The sequence below is a fragment of the Lagenorhynchus albirostris genome, chromosome 11, assembly GCF_949774975.1.
Source record: "Lagenorhynchus albirostris chromosome 11, mLagAlb1.1, whole genome shotgun sequence".
NCBI classification, from domain to species: Eukaryota; Metazoa; Chordata; class Mammalia; order Artiodactyla; family Delphinidae; genus Lagenorhynchus; species Lagenorhynchus albirostris.
The window spans coordinates 67,712,164-67,734,127 of NC_083105.1; the positions used below are offsets into that span (position 1 = coordinate 67,712,164).

At 37.0% G+C, this 21,964-nt stretch overlaps 1 protein-coding gene across 1 annotated transcript in view; it reads left to right on the top strand.

Moving 5' to 3' along the window:
• NELL2 (neural EGFL like 2) overlaps positions 1–20,802 on the top strand; it is a 492,411-nt gene extending 471,609 nt beyond the window's left edge. Inside the window, exons 19-21 of the mRNA XM_060165069.1 lie at positions 1,293–1,469; positions 2,966–3,190; positions 20,187–20,802. Of these exons, the coding sequence (XP_060021052.1) occupies positions 1,293–1,469; positions 2,966–3,190; positions 20,187–20,237 (453 nt within the window). The 3' untranslated portion in view covers positions 20,238–20,802. The remainder of the gene's footprint in view (positions 1–1,292; positions 1,470–2,965; positions 3,191–20,186) is intronic.
• Positions 20,803–21,964: the final 1,162 nt, after the last annotated feature.

The following is a 21,964-nucleotide window of genomic DNA, read 5'->3' on the forward strand; positions in this document are numbered from 1 at the left end:
TGCTTCTAGTTTCTATAGATTAGATTTGTGTTTTCTAGAGCCTCATATAAATGGAATCATATAACACAGTTGGCCTTCCATATCTGCAGGGTCTCCATCCATGGATTCAACCAACTGTGGCTTAAAAATATTTGGGAAAAAAAATTCCAGAAAGTTCCAAAAAAGCAGAACTTTAATTTCCCCCACACCAGCAACTGTTTACATAATATTTACATTGTATTAGATGTTATAAGTAATCTAGAGATAATTTAAAGTAAACGGGAGGGTGTGCATAGGTTATGTGCAAATACTATGCCATTTAATATAAGGGACTTGAGCATCCACGGATTTTGGTACCCACGATACCAAGGGAAGACTGTCCATACTCTTTTGTGTCTGACTCCTTTCTCTCAGCATTGTGTTTTGACATTCCTTTATATTCATTACACGTATCAGTAACCCATTCCTTTTTATTACTGAATAGTATTCCATTGGATGGAAATACCACAATGTGTTTATTTATTCATATGGTAAAATTTTGTTTCTAACTATGCTAATGTTTCTATAGTCACAATATCATATTTGAATGAATGTATAAATGAAACCATAATGAATATGCTATGGCCTGTAAGTGAAAAATATCTATTTGGGTTATATTTCAGTTTTAGAGAGGTGTTCTATTATGTGTACCCAGTTGATAATAGACATTTGAATTATAGTTAAATGAATAATACCAAGGACTCAACTATTATTAAAGAAATTGATAACAGCTTGTACAAATCATATGGTTAAAATATTCTAGAAACTTAATAATATGTAAAACTTGTTGACTAGCTACTAAATATAAACATATAAGCCCTCACACAAAACAAAATTTAGTTAGTACTCAAATTACTATATTAATAAACAAGTAAATGTATATTTATATATACATACACAATTTATTTACACATAAGAGCCATGCAGTGGTTATCATTTTAACTGGTTATTTCTGAAAATTTTCTTTCCAGTCAAGTCATTTAAAGAGTAATGTGTGGAAAGAAAATTGGAAGTTCTCCAGCTTAAGTAATTTCTGGGTGTTAGCTACAAAATGGAATTTTAAAGAAAATCAGTTATATTGGGTAAACAGTGTGAGTTATCTCAACTTCCAAATCAACATCTGAGATTATAGATATAGCATGTAATATATATAAAATGTATATATGTGTGTGTATATACACATGTACACACACACAGATACACACATACATATGATGTTAGTATATTGAGAAGTGGAGGTTTTTGGTAACTGCTTTTTTCCCCTTGTCATACAGAATGGATTTGTAATGTGTCGACGGATGGTCTGTGACTGTGAGAATCCCACGGTTGATCTTTTCTGCTGCCCCGAATGTGACCCAAGGCTGAGCAGTCAGTGCCTCCACCAAAATGGGGAAACCTTGTACAACAGTGGTGACACCTGGGTCCAGAATTGCCAACAGTGCCGCTGCTTGGTAAGTTCAGCTACGTGAAATTCAGGGAAACGTTTAAACCCAGAATTGAAATCGTAAAACAACCTTGCCCTGCCCCCCTGCACCGATATTTGGTACCTGGCCATAGTGTTGGGAGTTACAAAAAGTGAACCTGGTTAGGATGATAAGGTGATGGTTATGCATTCAGGGCCTGAGAAGGAATATCTGGGGGTAGATGTGGTACACCATGTCATGTCAGGCTTTCAGGACTATCTCCAGAGCTCAAAAGAAGAAAAGGCTCTCCTGGCTTCTCAGCTTAGGTTTACTTAGAGACAGTTATGAACAGAATAATGGCATTCAAAAAAAGTCACTTTTTCCAATAGACCTTTTGTTAATCCATTTCTATCAATTATGCTTAGATGTAAGAAAACAAAAACAGAAAAAACACACTTTTTTTTCTTTCTAAAGATTGTTGCTGTCAATGATGTTCTGGTGGGCACCCTGTTTTACAGATAATATGGATATGCAATAAATACTAGAATCTTAGAATCGAATGTACATATTTATGAAACTTCTACTGGAAACAATAGGTAAAAATGAAGACTTGATAAAGAAAATGAAGACTTGATAAGGAAAATACCAATCATTTTTTCATTTAACCAAATTTCTTGTTTCTTTCTAGTGGTGTAAATAAAAAGGAAAATTGGTCTATATGTCTTTATAGAAGAAAGTTTCACAGATGCTACTTTTAAAGTTAGGACTAGTTTCCTTTCTATTTGTGTGAAGATATTTTTAAGGCAATGCTTTTTTGTTGCTTCCTTTTTATACTTTCAACCCCAAAATCAATTGAAAGAGCAAGGTCAGTTTCTGTACCTGAAGACTGCTTTCATCTCCAAGACCCTGAGACTCAGAATTATGAAGAAAATAGGAAACAGGTGGGAACTAAATTTTAAAAAGATCCAATTCACACAATTTTCTCATGTGGAATAAAAAAGACTGAAATCAACTCCTAGTTTCGTTTTGTTTTTTCCAAAGTCCCTACACTGAGGAACGTATAAATGAACAAAGAAAAAGTGTCAAATTTCCTTCATATTTCAGTTTACTTTCTTGTCAGTGGACAAAACTTTGTTTTTGCAGAAGGGAATAAATGAGAAGGTGGGGGGAAAAGATCGTAAAAATGAAAAAAGCATCTCATAGGCAGAAACTGAAAACCTCTTCTGTAATAAACAATTCTCCTTTGTCATGGGAAAGAGAAGGGCATGCAAATTTGTTTGTTTTAAGAGAAAGAGTTTTTGCTTTCCTTCATTGTTGTTCTTGTTTAACCCCTGAAGACTGTTTTATAATCCATCTGCAGTATAGGTCTCATCTCTCTGATAGGGATTTTGTGGATTCCCTGCAAGATTCATAGCTGTGAAGGTCTGAGTAGAAATGTCCATCAATAAATTGAGTATTCGGTAAACACTGCTCTCTCCCTCCTCACTTCCCTCCACGCCCTCCCTCCCCCTCCCTTTGCCCTTGTTCATCTGCTTTCCTTATAGCAAGGGGAAGTTGACTGTTGGCCCCTGCCTTGCCCAGAGGTGGAGTGTGAATTCAGCGTCCTCCTAGAGAATGAGTGCTGCCCGCGCTGTGTCACCGACCCTTGCCAGGCCGACACCATCCGTAATGACATCACCAAAACTTGCCTGGACGAGATGAATGTGGTTCGCTTCACTGGGTCCTCTTGGATCAAACATGGCACTGAGTGTACTCTCTGCCAGTGCAAGGTAAAGCCCATTCATTATATTCAAGTGGGGAGCACTTGGCCAGCTGCACCCAGGATTCACAGACACTAATGTGCTTAACCTGGCCAATGGGAAGCATCTTCTTTCCTATTTACTGTTCAGAGATGGGAGCAGGGCCACTCAGCTTTATTAGTGCCAAGGCTCACTGTCCTGTGCATCCTCTAATGCATATTCAGGGAGAAGCAGGTGCTTGGTCAGAAACCAGAATGATGGGTTACTAATATCACCAGAACAGAAAGAACCTATGTAAATTGCCCTAAAGCATCTAACTGTACACATCTTAAAAAAAAATAGTACAACACCAAACTTCATGTTTCTTTCATGATAGAAGACAATATTATTTTATTGATTTTTATCTAGTCCTTTTATGAGATAAGATATATCAGCAAAGTGAACATATTACATTTTCCAAAGTGAAAATCAATATGGCAAAAATGGGCATATTTCTTGGTTTGTGGTGGTGAGTTACATTGATTTGAAAAATTTAAGATCTGTTGTTTACCATATTTTATTCCTACGGCTGGAGAAAAAATCATTATAAAGATTTTTCTTTTTATTCTCATAGGAAAATAGAGCATTGTGCCTTTTACTTCACTGAGAATAGAAATACTGGTAATGTAGACAGAGTATATAGAATTCACAGATGGTGACAACGTTGAAAGCATTAGAATCAACACTAGAACTAAGTAAATAATCTGGAAAGCTTAACAAGAAGAAAGCAAAGATGTCAGATTTTTCCCACCATAGCACAGCCAAATATCTATAACTGCTCTGGTTCTTTAAGTGAGCATTTCCATTTAAATTTTTTTTTTCAATAGAGCAATTTCATTCAGATTCATGTAGTACAAATTTCTTACTAGAGTGGCTTGATGTAACAGGACAAAGAAATGTGAAATGCTTTAAGTTTTGAGATGCTATTATCTATTTCAAACCAAAATTTCTAGCTCTTTCAATTAATGCAATTTGTCAATCAAGCACAGCTTTTCGGGGAACATTTAATGCAGTTTTCTAAAAGTGCATTAGCACATTTGGAAGTTACTTTTACTACTAAAAGTTACTAATAATGTATATGCAGTGCTGCTTTAATATACATTTTTTTAAATAGATCTTTACTGGAGTATAATTGCTTCACAATACTGTGTTACTTTCTGTTGTACACCAAAGTGAATCAGCCACATGCATACATATGTCCCCATATCCCCTCCCTCTTGAGCCTCCCTCCCACCCTCTCTATATACATTTGATATGAGTACATTTGAGTACATTTAATGGTGCATTATCTAGAAACTTCAGCATTCATGACCAGTAGGGAAATACTTTCTGACATTTAATTACCAAATAGAGTCGAGTCTCTTTACACTCTTAATCTGTTAGATTATTGTTCTGAGCAATGACAACAAATACATATACCGTGTGATAGAATGTAAAACACCAGATATAGCTCAGACAGATACTTCCAACAAAAGAAAGATGCATTCAGTAATAGGCAGAAAAACATTAGAGTGTTTTCTGGGGAAAAGAGTGTGAATGAGCTTGTCATTCACCACCTTACAAACAACTACTAGGATTTTTTGGCTCATGGTAGAAATATAGTCCAGAAAGTATATTTTGACATTAAATTCATTTCTTGTCAGATAAGTGCCGATTCTCAGAGGTTACTATTTGATGCCATTTCCCTCTTCCCTTCTTATTAACTATGAGTTATAAGAATATCCTCAATGTTACCAAATGAATCCCTAATACTCATCTTATTATGTTTATTTTGTGCTATTTTAAAAATGAAACTTATGCCAAACAAGCTTGAGAGATTTCATTGGAGGTGAGCATTCTTTACAATTTGGTGCTTTCAGAGCACCGTTTCCACTTATCATCTCCCCATCCTACCACTTCTGAGTTATTTGTTTTAGTCAATAAATACAAATTATGTGGGGTACTGTGCCAGAACCAGGGTAGAATGATAAGCAAAAATGGGTACAATCATTCCTGGAAATTTTTGCCCAGCAGCTTCTAGAGCTCTGCTGTCCAGTACAGTAGCCAGTAACCACACATGGCTATTTAAATTCATTGAAATTAAGTTAAAAATCCAGTCCTCAGTCACACTAGCTACATTTCAAATGCTCACACATGCTAGTGGCTGTCATATTAGATAGCATATATAGAGAACCTTTCTATCATCACAGAATATTGTATTGGAAAGCGCTGGCTTAGAGGTGAAGAATGTGGCATCTGGAATCAGGCTACCTGGATTGAAAGCCTGGTCAACCTCACTAGCAATGTCACCTCAAGGGATATTTATTAATCTCTCTGTGGCTCCATCTTTCTCATCTAAAAATGGGAATACTAATAATACTTACCTAGGAATAATCATAGTACCTACTTGAGAAAGTTGCTATAAGAATTAAGTGAGAAGATCCATACAAAGTTTCCAACACATTTCATATGCATTCAGAGTAAGCGCTCAATAAATGTTGACTATTATTATTGTAGGTAGTGGAGTATAGAAACATTAATTAAGTCATGAAACAGGTAAAGACAACATTACAAACTCTGATGGATGCTCTAAAGGAAAGTTGCACTGTGCTAAGAGGCTGTACAACGCATGAACCAGTTTTACTTCCTGAGGAATTAAGAGTTAGCTGGGAGAAATAGAGTTATGAGTTTCCCTTCCCTTTTTAAAGATCTCTTCAAATGTAATTTGCTTAGGTTAAAAAAAAATGTTTCCTCCACTCGGAAGTTGAATTCTTGCTTCAAAAAAGAATTACTAATTTTGTTTTTCCTAAATCTAATAGAGACTACACACCCTTATGATGGGTCAGAGAGTTTTCAGGCAATTATGTTTTCAGCTCCAGACAATAAAGAGGGATGTACCCCGTTGAGAAATAAAGAGGGAGGAGGTATTAGAGAGTCATTCCCTTTAATAAATCATCACTGAGTGGGACACTTGGGAAATTGGAAACCGGAGGGCCACTTTTAACTCCTGGGGAGACTAGGTATAATACTGAGATAATTGAGGTATGGAAAAAAATAGTTTTATGTAGATGAAGCTCCTAACTTTCTAAATGTTGCCTTCATCTATTAGAAACCATAAACTTAAAGTTTGGAAAGTGGACATCTGTGCTAAAATTAGAATAGATAACTAAATTTATCTATGGAAAGAAATACCCCATTAATAAACAATATTATAATGAATACTTTAATATGTGATCAGGAGAGCTTTGCAAATCAAAACAGGAAGAAAGGATTATTCTACAAATACTGGAATGACTGGACAGCAGTTTGAAGGATGTAAGTTGTATATACTATTATATTATGTATCAAAACAAATTCCATGTGGAAAAAGCTGATAAATATTAAAAATAAATCAAAGCAAAGATGAATAATCAAATGTTTATCAAAATTCTTTAAGGAATATGCCTTTTCTAATTTAAAAGTGATAAAATCTACCTCAAAGAAAATTTAGAGCTTCTATAGATAAACAAAATTAGCAAAATAGATCACAACTAGACACTAAAAGATATTTTCAACAGACATGATTTCTTTATTAGATTAAAAATATATGAAAATTAATTTAAAAATACTTATTTCCCCATAAATAAATCAACAAAGGATGAATAAACAATTCACTAAAGAATACAGCTATCAAAAAAGAGGAAATCAATAGGATTTGAGAAGATGGTGGAAGAGTAAGAGGCGGAGATCACCTTCCTCCCCACAAATACATCAGAAATACATCTACATGTGGAACAACTCCTATAGAACACCCACTGAACGCTGGCAGAAGACCTTCAGACCTCCCAAAAGGCAAGAAACTCCCAACGTACCTGGGTACAGCAAAAGAAAAAACAGAGACAAAAGAATAGGGACGGGACCTGCACCAGTGGGAGGGAGCCGTGAAGGAGGAAAGGTTTCCACACACTAGGAAGCCCCTTTGTGGGCGGAGACTGTGGGTGGCAGAGGGGGGAAGCTTCAGAGCCGTGGAGGAGAGCACAGCAACAGGGGTGCGGAGGGCAAAGCGGAGAGATTCCCGCACAGAGGATCGGTGCGACCAGCACTCACCAGCCCGAGAGACTTGTCTGCTCACCCGCCGGGGTGGGTGGGGGCTGGGAGCTGAGGCTCAGGCTTCGGTCCGATCGCAGGGAGAGGACTGGGGTTGGCGGCGTGAACACAGCCTGCAGGGGGGTAGTGCGCCACGGCTGGCCGGGAGGGAGTCTGGGGGAAAAATCTGGACCTGCAGAAGAGGCAAGAAACTTCTTCTTGCCTCTTTGTTTCCTGGTGCGCAAGGAGAGGGGATTAAGAGCGCTGCTTAAAGGAGCTCCAGAGACAGGCACGAGCCGTGGCTAACAGCGCAGACCCCAGAGACAGGCATGACACGCTAAGGCTGCTGCTGCGGCCACCAAGAAGCCTGTGTGTGAGCACAGGTCACTCTCCACACCTCCCTTCCGGGGAGCCTGTGCAGCCCGCCACTGCTAGGGTCCCGAGATCCAGGGACAACTTCTCCGGGAGAACGCATGGCACGCCTCAGGCTGTTGTAACGTCACGCTGGCCTCTGCCGGTGGGCTCGCCCCGCATCCATACCCCTCCTCCCTCCCGGGCTGAGTGAGCCAGAGCCCCCGAAGCAGCTGCTCCTTTAACCCAGTCCTGTCTGAGCAAAGAACAGACACCCTCAGGTGACCTACCCGCAGAGGCGGGGCCAAATCCAAAGCTGAACCCTGGGAGCTGCGCGAACAAAGAAGAGAAAGGGAAATCTCTCCCAGCAGCCTCAGGAACAGTGGATTAAATCTCCACAATCAATTGATGTACCCTGTATCTGTAGAATACCTGAATAGACAAAGAATCATTCCAAATTGAGGAGGTGGACTTTGAGAGCAAGATAGACTATTTTTTCCCTTTTTCCTCTTTTTGTGAGTGTGTATGTGTACGTTTCCGTGTGAGATTTTCTCTGTATAGCTTTGCTTTCACCATTTGTCCTAGGGTTCTGTCCGTCCATTGTTTTTTTTTTTTTTTAAGTTTTAAAATTTTTTTCTTAATATTTTTTATTTTAATAACTTTATTTTATTTTATCTTACTTTATTTTATTTTATCCTCTTTCTTTCTTTCTTTCTATTTTTTCTCCCTTTTATTCTGAGCCGTGTGGAGGACAGGCTTTTGGTGCTCCAGCCAGATGTCAGGGCTGTGCCTCTGAGGTGGGAGAGCCAACTTCAAGACACTGGTCCACAAGAGACCTCCCAGCTCCACGTAATATCACACGGCAAAAATCTCCCAGAGATCTCCATCTCAACACGAGCACCCAGCTTCACTCAACAACCAGCAAGCTACAGTGCTGGACACCCTATGCCAAACAACTAGCAAGACAGGAACACAATCCCACCCATTAGCAGAGAGGCTGCCTAAAATCATAGTAAGTCCACAGACACCCCAAAACACACCACCAGACGTGGATCTGCCCACTAGAGAGACAAGATCCAGCCTCATCCACCAGAATACAGGCACTAGTCCCCTCCACCAGGAAGCCTACACAACCCACTGAACCAACTTTAGCCACTGGAGACAGACATCAAAAACAACGGGAACTACGAACCTGCGGCCTGCAAAAAGGAGACCCCAAACACAGTAAGATAAGCAAAATGAGAAGACAGAAAAACACACAGCGGATGAAGGAGCAAGATAAAAATGCACCAGACCTAACAAATGAAGAGGAAATAGGCACTCTACCTGAAAAAGAATTCAGAATGATGATAGTAAAGATCCAAAATCTTGGAAATAAAATAGAGAAAATGCAAGAAACATTTAACAAGGATCTAGAAGAACTAAAGAGGAAACAAGCAATGATGAACAACATAATAAATGAAATTTAAAATACTCTAGAAGAGATCAATATCAGAATAACTGAGGCAGAAGAACGAATAAGTGACCTGAAGATAAAATAGTGGCAGTAACTACTGCAGAGCAGAATAAAGAAAAAAGGATGAAAAGAAATGAGGACAGTCTCAGAGACCTCTGGGACAACATTAAACACACCAACATTCGAATTATAGGGGTCCCAGAAGAAAAAGTGAAAAAGAAAGGGACTGAGAAAATATTTGAAGAGATTATAGTTGAAAACATCCCTAATATGGGAAAGGAAATAGTTAAGCAAGTCCAGGAAGCACACAGAGTCCCATACAGGATAAATCCAAGGAGAAACATGCCAAGACACATAATAATCAAACTGTCAAAAATTAAATACAAAGAAAACATATTAAAAGCAGCAAGGGAAAAACAACAAATAACACACAAGGGAATCCCCATAAGGTTAACAGCTGATCTTTCAGCAGAAACTCTGCAAGCCAGAAAGGAGTGGCAGGACATATTTAAAGTGATGGAGAAAAATCTACAACCAAGATTACTGTACCCAGCAAGGATCTCATTCAGATTTGATGGCGAAATTAAAACCATTACAGACAAGCAAAAGCTGAGAGAGTTCAGAACCACCAAACCATCTTTACAACAAATGCTAAAGGAACTTCTCTAGGCAGGGAACACAAGAGAAGGAAAAGACCTACCATAACACACCCGAAACAATTAAGAAAATGGGAATAGGGAGATACATATTGATAATTACGTTCAATGTAAATGGATTAAATGCTCTAACCAAAAGACACAGACGGGCTGAATGAATACAAAAACAAGAGCCGTATATATGCTGTCTACAAGAGACCTACTTCAGACCTAGGGACATATACAGACTGAAAGTGAGGGGATGGAAAAACATATTCCATGCAAATGGAAATCAGAAGAAAGCTGCAGTAGCAATTCTCATATCAGACAAAATAGACTTTAAAATAAAGACTATTACAAGAGACAAAGAAGGACACTACATAATGATCAAGGGATCGATCCAAGAAGAAGGTATAACAATTGTAAATATTTATGCACGCAATGTAGGAGCACCTCAATACATAAGGCAAATACTAAGAGCAATAAAAGGGGAAATCAACAGTAACACAATCATAGTAGGGGACTTTAACACCCCACTTTCACCAATGGACAGATCATCCAAAATGAAAGTAAATAAGAAAACATAAGCTTTAAATGATACATTAAACAAGATGGACTTAATTGATATTTATGAGACATTCCATTCAAAAACAACAGAATACACATTTTTCTCAAGTGCTCATGGATCATTCTCCAGGATACATCATATCTTGGGTCACAAATCTAGCCTTGGTAATATTAAGAAAATTGAAATCGTATCAAGTATCTTTTCCGACCACAACACTGTGAGACTAGATTTCAATTACAGGAAAATATCTGTAAAAAATACAAACACATAGAGGCTAAACAATACACTACTTAATAACGAAGTGATCACTGAATAAACCAAAGAGGAAATCAAAAAATATCTAGAAACAAATGACTATGGAGACACAACGACCCAAAACCTACGGGATGCAGCAAAAGTAGTTCTAAGAGGGAAGTTCATAGCAATACAATCCTACCTTAAGAAATAGGAAACATCTCAAATAAACAACCTAATCTTATACCTAAAGAAATTACAGAAAGAAGAACAAAAAAAACCCAAAATTAGCAGAAGGAAAGAAATCATAAAGATCAGATCAGAAATAAATGAAAAAGAAATGAAGGAAATGATAGCAAAGATCAATAAAACTAAAAGCTGGTTCTTTGAGAAGATAAACAGAATTGATAAACCATTAGCCAGACTCATCAAGAAAAAGAGGGAGAAGACTCAAATCAATAGAATTAGAAATGAAAAAGAAGAAGTAACAACTAACACTGCAGAAATAAAAGGGGCGTGAGAGATTACTACAAGCAACTCTATGCCAATAAAATGGACAACCTGGAAGAAATGGACAAATTCTTAGAAATGCACAACCTACTGAGACTGAACAAGGAAGAAATAGAAAATATAAACAGACCAATCACAGCACTGAAATTGAAACTCAGATTAAAAATCTTCCAACAAACAAAAGCCCAGGACCAGATGGCTTCACAGGTGAATTCTATCAAACATTTAGAGAAGAGCTAACATCTATCCTTCTCAAATTCTTCCAAAATATAGCAGAGGGAGGAACACTCCCACACTCATTCTACGAGGCCACCATTATCCTGATACCAAAACCAGACAAAGATGTCACAAAGAAAGAAAACTACAGGCCAATATCACTGATGAACATAGATGCCAAAATCCTCAACAAAATACTAGCAAACAGAATCCAACAGCACATTAAAAGGATCATGCACCATGATCAAGTGGGATTTATCCCAGTAATGCAAGGATTCTTCAATATACGCAAATCAATCAATGTGATACACCATATTAACAAATTGAAGAATAAAAACCATATGATCATCTCAATAGATGCAGAGAAAGCTTTCGACAAAATTCAACACCCATTTATGATAAAAACCCTCCAGAAAGTAGGCATAGAGGGAACTTTCCTCAACATAATAAAGGCCATATATGACAAACCCACAGCCAAGTTCATCCTCAATGGTGAAAAACTGAAACCATTTCCACTAAGATCAGGAACAAGATAAGGTTGCTCACTCTCACCACTATTTTTCAACATAGTTTTGGAAGTTTTAGCCACAGTAATCAGAGAAGAAAAAGAAATAAAAGGAATCCAAATTGGAAAAGAAGAAGTAAAGCTGTCACTGTTTGCAGGTGACATGATACTATACATAGAGAATCCTAAAGATGCTACCAGAAAGCTGCTAGAGCTAATCAATGAATTTGTAGCAGGATACAAAATTAATGCACAGAAATCTCTGGCATTCTTATACACTATTGATGAAAAATCTGAAAGTGAAATTAAGAAAACACTCCCATTTACCATTGCAACAAAAAGAATAAAGTATCTAGGTATAAACTACCTAAGGAGACAAAAGACCTGTATGCAGAAAATTATAAGACACTGATGAAAGAAATTAAAGATGATACAAATAGATGGAGGGATATACCATGTTCTTGGATTGGAAGAATCAACATTGTGAAAACGACTCTACTACCCAAAGCAATCTACAGATTCAATGCAATCCCTATCAAACTACCACTGGCATTTTTCACAGAGCTAGAACAAAAAATTTCACAATCTGTATGGAAACACAAAAGACCCTGAATAGCCAAAGCAATCCTGAGAACAAAAAATGGAGCTGGAGTTATCAGGCTCCCTGACTTCAGGCTATACTACAAAGCAACAGTAATCAAGACAGTATGGTACTGGCACAAAAACAGAAATATAGATCAATGGAACAGGATAGGAAACTCAGAGATAAATCCACGCACATATGGTTACCTTATCTTTGATAAAGGAGGCAAGAATATACAGTGGAGAAAAGACAGCCTCTTCAATAAGTGTTGCTGGGAAAACTGGACAGGTACATGTAAAAATATGAAATTAGAACACTCCCTAACACCATACACAAAAATAAACTCAAAATGGATTAAAGACCTAAATGTAAGGCCAGACACAATCAAACTCTTAGAGGAAAACAGGCAGAACACTCTGACATAAATCACAGCAAGATCCTTTTTGACCCACTTCCTAGAGAAATGGAAATAAAAACAAAAATAAACAAATGGGACCTAATGAATCCTAAAAGCTTTTGCACAGCAAAGGAAACCATGAACAGGACCAAAAGACAACCCTCAGAATGGGAGAAAATATTTGCAAATGGAGCAACTGACAAAGGTTTAATCTCGAAAATTTACAAGCATCTCATGCAGCTCAATATCAAAAAGACAAACATCCCAATCCAAAAATGGGCAGAAGACTTAAATAGACATTTCTCCAAAGACGATATACAGATTGCCAACAAACACATGAAAGAATGCTCAACATCATTAATCATTAGAGAAATGCAAATCAAAACTACAATGAGATATCATTTCACACCGGTCAGAATGGCCATCATCAAAAAATCTAGAAACAATAAATGCTGGAGAGGGTGTGTAGGAAAGGGAACACTTTTGCACTGTTGTTGGGAATGTAGATTGATACAGCCACTATGGAGAACAGTATGGAGGTTCCTTAAAAAACTACAAATAGAACTCCCATACGACCCAGCAATCCCACTGCTGGGCGTATACCCTGAGAAAACCATAATTCAAAAAGAGTCATGTACCAAAATGTTGATTGCAGCTCTATTTACAATAGCCAGGACATGGAAGCAACCTAAGGGTCCATCGACAGATGAATGGGTAAAGAAGATGTGGCACATATATACAATGGAATATTACTCAGCCATAAAAAGAAACAAAATTGAGTTATTTGTAGTGAGGTGGATGGGCCTAGAGTCTGTCATACAGAGTGAAGTAACTCAGAAAGAGAAAAACAAATACCGTATGCTAACACATATATATGGAATCTAAGAAAAAAAAAGTCGTGAAGAACCTAGGGGTCAGACGGGAATAAAGACACAGTCCTACTAGAGCATGGACCTGAGGATATGGGGAGGGGGAAGGATAAGCTGTGACAAAGTGAGAGAGTGTCATGGCCATATATACACTACCAAACGTAAAATAGATAGCTAGTGGGACGTTGCTGCATAGCACAGGGAGATTAGCTAGGTGGTTTGTGACCACCTAGAGTTGTGGGATAGGGAGGGTGGGAAGGAGGGAGATGCAAAAGGGAACAGATATGGGAACATATGTATATGTATAACTGATTCACTTTGTTATAAAGCAGAAACTAACACACCATTGTAAAGCAATTATACTCCAATAAAGATGTTAGAAAAATAGACATAGACTGTCATGTAATACTGCAAAAAAAAGAGGAAATCAGTGTTTTAAATTATTGACACTTAAATATAAACTAACTTAATTATTATTTTCACATTCTACGGTAAAAAAATATTTCACCATAATTTCCAATGCTGACAGAGCTGTACTGGAATTGTAATTCTTATGCAATGTTAGTGACATTGAAAAATACATGTCAGGAACCACACATACATCTCCTTGCCCACTCCCCGTCCCCACAAAAATGTCCAGAAGATCCTACTAATCCTGGGTCTGAGAATCCAACCTAAAGAAATAATCTAAAATATGGAGCAAACTATATGCATCGTAATATTAACCTCAACATTAATTGGCACGCAGAATCAAGGAAGAAATCAAAATATCCAACAAATGAAAAATGGGTTAAATAAATTATGGTAACTCTGTAACATATAACATTATATCATAATTATATAATATGTAATTATATGATTGCATTATTCAATTCATGTACTAACATGCTTATAATAAAAATCAAGATAAAAATACTATGTGTGATTACATATGCACTTTGATTACAAGAAGGTTGAAAATAAAGGAATATGAAGTGAATTCTATTAGGACATACTAAAATATTCATAATAGTGGGATTTTAAATTATTAATTTTTATATAGATTATTTATAGCCACATATTATATATGAATATGTAATTACATATATTTATTATATCTATAGTATGTGTAATTTATAAACATATTAATATATTAATACCATATAGTGATTGATAAGTAAATAATAAATATATTAAATATAAATAAGAGTAAAATATATATTATATATGTCATATATAAACATTTTACTGAAAGCTAAAAGTCAGCTGTCTTCTAATCTTAATGTTGTAGAGTTTACCATGCAAAGAGTGATGATGACTTCTTTGCCAGTAAATATAGCCAAAAATAACAAGGTGTTAAGGAAACTTACTGTGTTACTACATAAAAATAGATGTTATAATTAGTTATGACAGTAGGTGGTTACTATTCATAGCAACCTGACTGAGTTTCAGTGGGTCACTTTTTATTCTAGTTTTTATCAAGGTAATGTTTGTTAAGGTGAAATGCATAGTTATTTTGTATATAATTTTATAAGTTTGATGAATCAAAATACAGAATATTTCCAGCAATCTAGCAAGTACCCTTTTGTCCCCTTCCAGATGATATCTACTTCTCATAGGAAACCTCAATTTTATTTCATTATAGCAAATTTATTTTCCTATTTAAAAATTTCATATAAATGGATCGCACAGTATGTATTCTTTTATATCTAATGGTGAATTGACCAGTTTATCATTATGTAATGTCCCTCCTTATCTCTAGCAAGGCTTCTAGACTTGATGTCAATTTTGATTCGTACTTTGTTTTTTTTTAATATTCATTCATTTATTTAGTTGAACCGGGTCTTAGTTGCAGTCGGCGGGCTCCTTAAGTGCGGCTTGCCAGCTCATTAGTTGCAACACGTGGGCTCCTTAGTTGTGGCAGGCAGCCTCCTTAGTTGTGGCATGCAAACTCTTAGTTGCAGCATGCATGTGGGATCTAGTTCCTTCACCAGGGATCGAACCCAGGCCCACTGCATTGGGATCATGGAGCCTTATCCACTGCACCACCAGGGAAGTCCATTGTCTGGTCCTTTTGTAGCCACACAGTATATTGTTTTGATTCATCCACTTTCAACCTATCTATGGTTTTATATTTAAAGTGCATTTTTTATAGATAATGTATAAATAGTTCTTACTTTTTTATCCAGTGTGACAGTCTCTGGCTTTTAATTGAAGTGTTAGTCCATTTAATATTGTTTTTGATGTTGGTGGATTTTGGCCCACCATTTTGCCATTTGTTTTCTACTTGCTCCATCTATTTTTTGTATTCTTAATCATCTATTCCTTCCTTCTTTTTATTTGTTAATATTTTTAATATTATTCAATTTTACTTGTTCTTTTGAATTCTTAACTATAACTCTTTATGATTGTTTTAGTTGTTGGTATAGGAGTTGTAACATATATCATTCATTTATTACAGTATAATAAGATTTAATATTATACTAATTCATATAAAATATAAGAACTTTGGAATAATATAATCCCATTCCCCTAACCTTTGCACTATAATAATCATATATTTATAACTATGTATACTATAAACTCTAAAAATCTGTATTACTATCAATATTTTTGCTTTAATAAGTCAAATATCTTTGAAGCAAATTAATAGAAGAAAAAATGCTATATTTTAATTTTATATTTATTTCATATTTATATTTATCCTCATATTTACCATTTCTTGTGCTCTTCATTTCTCCTCACACATGTTAATCTCCATCTAGTGTTATTTCCCTTTATCTTGAATAACTTCCTTTAGCATTTTCCATATTGCAGATATACTGGCCACAAATTCTCTCAACTTACATTTATTTGAAAATGTCCTTATTTTTGAAGGATATTCAACTAAATATAGAATTCAGGATTGACAGATTTGTCCCAGCACTTAAAAGTGGTACTCTACTGTTTTCTAGTTTCTACTATTTCTGCTAAGGATTCAGCTATCATTTGTACTTTTGTTCCCTTATATGTAATATGTCTTTTTTTTCTCCTCTGTCTCCTTTCATGATTCTTTCTTTATCTTTGGTTTTTAGAGTTTTGACTATGATGCACTTAAGTATTTTTTTTTTGTCCTCTTTGGTATTTGCTGGGCTTTTTGAGTATCTAAGTAGATTTTTTTCACCAAATTTGAGAAAAATTTGGCCATTGTTCCTTCGGATATTTGGTCTGCCACATTATTTCCCTCCTATTCTTCTGCGACTCTAATTACACGTGTTATATGGTTTAATATTATCCTGAAGGTCACTGAGGTTCTATTTTTATTTCGATCAAATTCTCTTTTTTTAAAGATTGGATAATTTCTATTTTTTTAATTTATTGACTATTTCTTCTGCCATCTCTGATCTGCTGTTAAACCCATCCAATGAATTTTTCATTTCGAATATTGCACTTTTCAGTTCCAGAATTTTTTTTTTTTTTTTTTTTGCAGTACGCGGGCCTCTCACTGCTGCAGCCTCTCCTGTTGCGGAGCACAGGCTCCGGACACACAGGCCCAGTGGCCATGGCTCACGGGCCCAGCCGCTCCGCGGCATGTGGGATCTTCCCGGACCGGGGCACGAACCTGTGTCCCCTGCGTCGGCAGGCAGACTCTCAACCACTGCGCCACCAGGGAAGCCCCAGAATTTTTATTTAATTCTATTTATAGTTTCATTTCTCTGCTGTAACTTACCATGTTTTATCATTCATTATGACCATCTTTTTTTTACATCTTTGTACGTATTAGTAATAGCTACTTTCTAGTCTTTACCATCTGGATTAACTTTGAGTCATTTCTATTCACTAGTTTTTCTCTTGGTGAGGAGTCACTTTTTTCTGTTTTTCTTCACATGTCTAGTAATGTTTATGGTTTACTGGATATTGTGGATAATACATAGTATAGACTCTACATTCTATTAGCTTATTCTGAAGACTATTTTTGTTCTAGCAGATTGCAAATTACTGGCCAGTCATCTTGCAGTTGGAAAGGCTGGGCTTTACATTGGTTAGGTGGGTCTATTCCAGGTGTACCCTTAGTTTTCGGGTGAATCTCTTAATCTTGAGACATCATTTTCTTCCTAATCATGGCCCTTTTGGGCTTTCAATGGAAAGCCTGAATTTTTTATCTGTTCCTTCTAACTTGGCAGGACATAGATTTTAAACCCACAGTGAGCAGCATCTGAAATATCTGCTCAAATCTTTCAAACTTCAAGCTGTGACTCTCTGATTGTCTCTTTAGAGTCTCCTCTGCAATTCAAAGACCCGCCACAGATTTGAGGGGAGTTGACGTGCTGATTCACTCCCTCCTTTCTAGACATTTCCTCCTGAATTTCCAGCCACTCTGGCAGCCCAACAGAGCCCTAAATGTTGTCCTCTGACACGTGGGCCCTATCAGATTGTGGCTTTGTGCTTAAGTTATACTTATGCTAAGCATCACAGACTAGGAGTGCCCTAAGGGAAAATGCCAAGTAAAAATGAATCTCAAACAGTACATCTTCCTTCTTTTAAAGATTGAAACTCCTCCAGTGTCTACCTGCTTTTAGTCACTCTCCATTGCTTTAAATAGTTTTTATATTTTGTCCAAACTTTATAGTTATCCATAGGAGGGATAGTCAGTCGATAGTCTTAAATAAGTAACTCTGCCATTACTGAAACAGGAACCCCAGTGGAATATTTTATCAATCTTTCTTGTATGAGCTATGTTTCCCTAATTGGGGAGCTTCCAATGACATGCTCTGTAGAGCATTTATGTTGCTATAGCAGAATTGATATGGAATGAGAAAAACACTACTGGAAGACTTGCAAAATATACCTTCTCTTCCTAAAACATACTCATACTCCAAACATTCCCTAACTCTCTTTCTGCTCAAAATCCATACAATTTGAGAAACTGATATTCTCAGGAACTGGTACACCCCTCCCTTCACTGGGTCAATGGATTGGGAAAGATCATGTGACTAGGTTATGGCCAGAAAACCTCTGCCTCTGAGCGTAATGACAAAGCTTTAAAATGCAGCTAGAGATCCAAGAGATGGATGTCACCTTCGTTTGCTGTCAGAATAAGAACTCTGCTTAATAACAATTTAAAAAGAAAGAGGATTAAGTTAAATTGATAATACTCTTCTTGGATATAGACTGGCTTTTCCCTCATTTGGTAAGCTTCAACAAAGGCTAAAGTACCAAAGTCCTTTCTTAAGTTTTATCTTACATGAACAGACCCTTTTGGTTTTATCATATTAAGGTCTGATACATTTTCAATCATCTAAAGTCAATTATCTGAGAGAATATATCAAATAGACGATGAGTTTTAGAGTCAGACTAACCTGAATTTTAATCCCAGCTGTACCATTATATTAGCTTTGTGATTTGGGCCATGATATTTAAGCTTTCTGATCTTCAGTTTCTGAACCTAAAAAAACATGACTATTAATAGTGATCCTACTGGGAATGCTCTGAGGTTGAAATTAGATAATGTATTTAAAGTGCCTGGCAAAGTATCTGACACAGAGTACGCACTCAAAAAGTAGAAGGGTATTATCATCTTATGATTGTGGTAACAATACTAACATTTTCATTATTAGCTAGCCAGTGGAAGAAAGAGCGCAAGGATTCAAAAGAACAAGATACAGATTTTTTTCCTCTCTGTAATACACCATACTCTTTTGGTACTTTGTTATAAAAACTAATTATGGGGGCTTCCCTGGTGGCACAGTGGTTGAGAGTCCGCCTGCCGATGCAGGGGACACGGGTTCGTGCCCCGGTCCGGGAAGATCCCACATGCCGCGGAGCGGCTGGGCCCGTGAGCCATGGCCGCTGAGCCTGCGCGTCCGGATCCTGTGCTCCGCAACGGGAAAGGCCACAACAGTGAGAGGCCCGCATACCGCAAAAAAAAAAAAAAAAAAAAAAAAAAACCTAATTATGCATATCTGGCTCTTTCTTGACTATTTTTCCTGCCTCACCTCTACACTGTTTTCTTCACCAACTTAAAATTCTCACCCAGACCAAACCTTTTTAGGTTTCTTAACTACGCAAAACTCTTTTCACTTGAAAGCCTTTTATTCATTCTGTTCCCTGTGCTCTTGGCCTACCTTTTCACAGATCTGTCTTGAGGTCTTGGTTTAAACATTACTTCTACAGAGAAGTCTACTCTGGCCACCCAATCTAAGTAGCCAGACATTTATTAATCTCATGACATCACCTAGTTTGTTTCTTTTCTAGCACTTTTCACAATTTTTGATTATACATTTGCTTGTTAATTCCCCCCCCCCCACAAAACTATAAGCCCTGTCCTATGAGGGTAGTGACCATATCTGCTTTATTCATTCATCAGCATATCTCGGGCTCAATTTACTCAATGCTTATTTTGTGAATGGGTAAACCAAACAACAAATGTGAGGTAAGAGAGTGCCATGGGGTAAATAAAGTTGGCTTATGATTTGCCACAAATAACTGGCCATAGTTTGTTCTGCAACAGTAGAGGCATGAAAAGTGATTGAGCCATTGAACTTTCAGGGGCACATAAATAACAAATAAACCATTCAGTTATGTTATGTGTACCAATCGATGAGTATTGACTAATGGCTTAAAAAGTAATACCATGCTTTTTTTCCCCTCTCTTCTCTAGAATGGCCACATCTGTTGCTCAGTGGATCCACAGTGCCTTCAGGAACTGTGAAGTTAACTGTCTCACTGGAAATTTCTGTTTAAAGAATGTTTTTTCATTAAAAAGACCAAAAAAAAAAAATTGAAGTGGATGATTTGTGGGCAGCTAAGTGCAGCATTGTTAATAGCTGAGTAAACTTTCCATTATGAAATTTGTGGAGCTTGAGAAAATCACAAAAGGAAACTTCTTGGGGCAAAACTAGACCAGAATTCCACCTCAACTGCGTCTGATGTTGGCATGTAGAAGAATGCGTGTGAAATACACACCATGACATCACGACCTCTGGATGTAAAGCCTGAGCTTACGGGAGCTTCGGAAGCCTCTAGCTTCACTGGTGCAGAAAATTTTCCTCTAGATCAGAATCTTCACAAATCAGTTCAGTTCTTCACTGCAAAAAATAAAATGTAAGGCAGTGAACGAATTCTGTTTTCCGAAGCAAAGCAAAGAAGCTATAACATGTTATATGTACAGTATACACTCTGAGAAGAAATCTGAAACGAGTTATTGTCATGATAAAAATAACGCACAGGCATGGTTACTTAATATTTTCTAACAAGAGATGTCATCCTTCTTTCATTGTTTTACTGCACTGAATATTATTTGGTTGAATTTGTTAAGTATAAGCTTGTTCTTGTGTAAAATTAAATAAATATTTCTCTTACCTTATAACATGTGCAAGTGTCTGCATAATGTGTTCCTTTTCCCCCCCAGATGCCTCAGTATACAAACTGCTTTCTAGTTCCGCTGATGAGAAACTCCCACCATGCTATTCCCAAACTGAAAGGTGATTTTCACTCCATTTCATGCCGAAGTGGCGGGGAGGTGGGTGATGGATACCTCTGTTCTGCCTCTCTGTATCCTCTCAGTCATCTTTTACCCTGCCTCATATCCTGGGGGCTGACCTGTACACGTTGTATTAGTAGGTTCTCTTGTCCTCTGGATTCTGATTCGTTTTGACCAGTGGTGACCACCGGCAGGATATCAGAAAGAGGACGTTTGGATATTTATTCTGCTGGCTCCTTTCCTGCCAGGTTACTACCATGATTAGCTGTGTCACTTACTGAAGGTGACATCTCCTGACAGGTGACCCTCTCTGTTAAGCTACCCCCTCCAGTTTTTGATAACTTATATTTGCTTCTTCTGGCTTAGAGATAATAACAACTCTGGCTGCTTTGTCCTTTCAGGTACCTGATCGATTTCTTGTTGTTTTCCCTATCTCCAATTGCATCTTTATAAATCGTCCCTTTGTTAAACTGTCTTTAATTAGCCAGCTCGAGTGTGACATCTGTTTCCTGCCAGGACTTTGACTGATATACATAAGGAGGGTAGTATGTGAGGGTTGGGAATATCTTCAAGAATTGGTCCTTCACAATTTGATATAAAAATTTAAAGAATCCCAGTCTTAGAAGGCATTATGATATTACATGTTAAAATTTTTGATGCACTAGAATCTCAGGAGGAAAAAAATTAACGTACTGATGCCCAAAGAGGAGCAATCCAATATTGCCCTAGTCATATGTTTTGTGCTAGGGTGAAAAAGGAAATACATTATTAAATTCACTTTTAGTTTAGAGACTTCTTTAAAGAAAAAAAAAAAAAGGGAAAGGAACAGGATATGACTCCCACAAGCTACAGAAATGGTAAAGTGGCATTTTAACTACCCCTTCCCCATTGTTATGGGAACAACCTAACAGGAGCTGAGCTAAAGGATAATTTATAAATGTCTTAATACTTTGGCA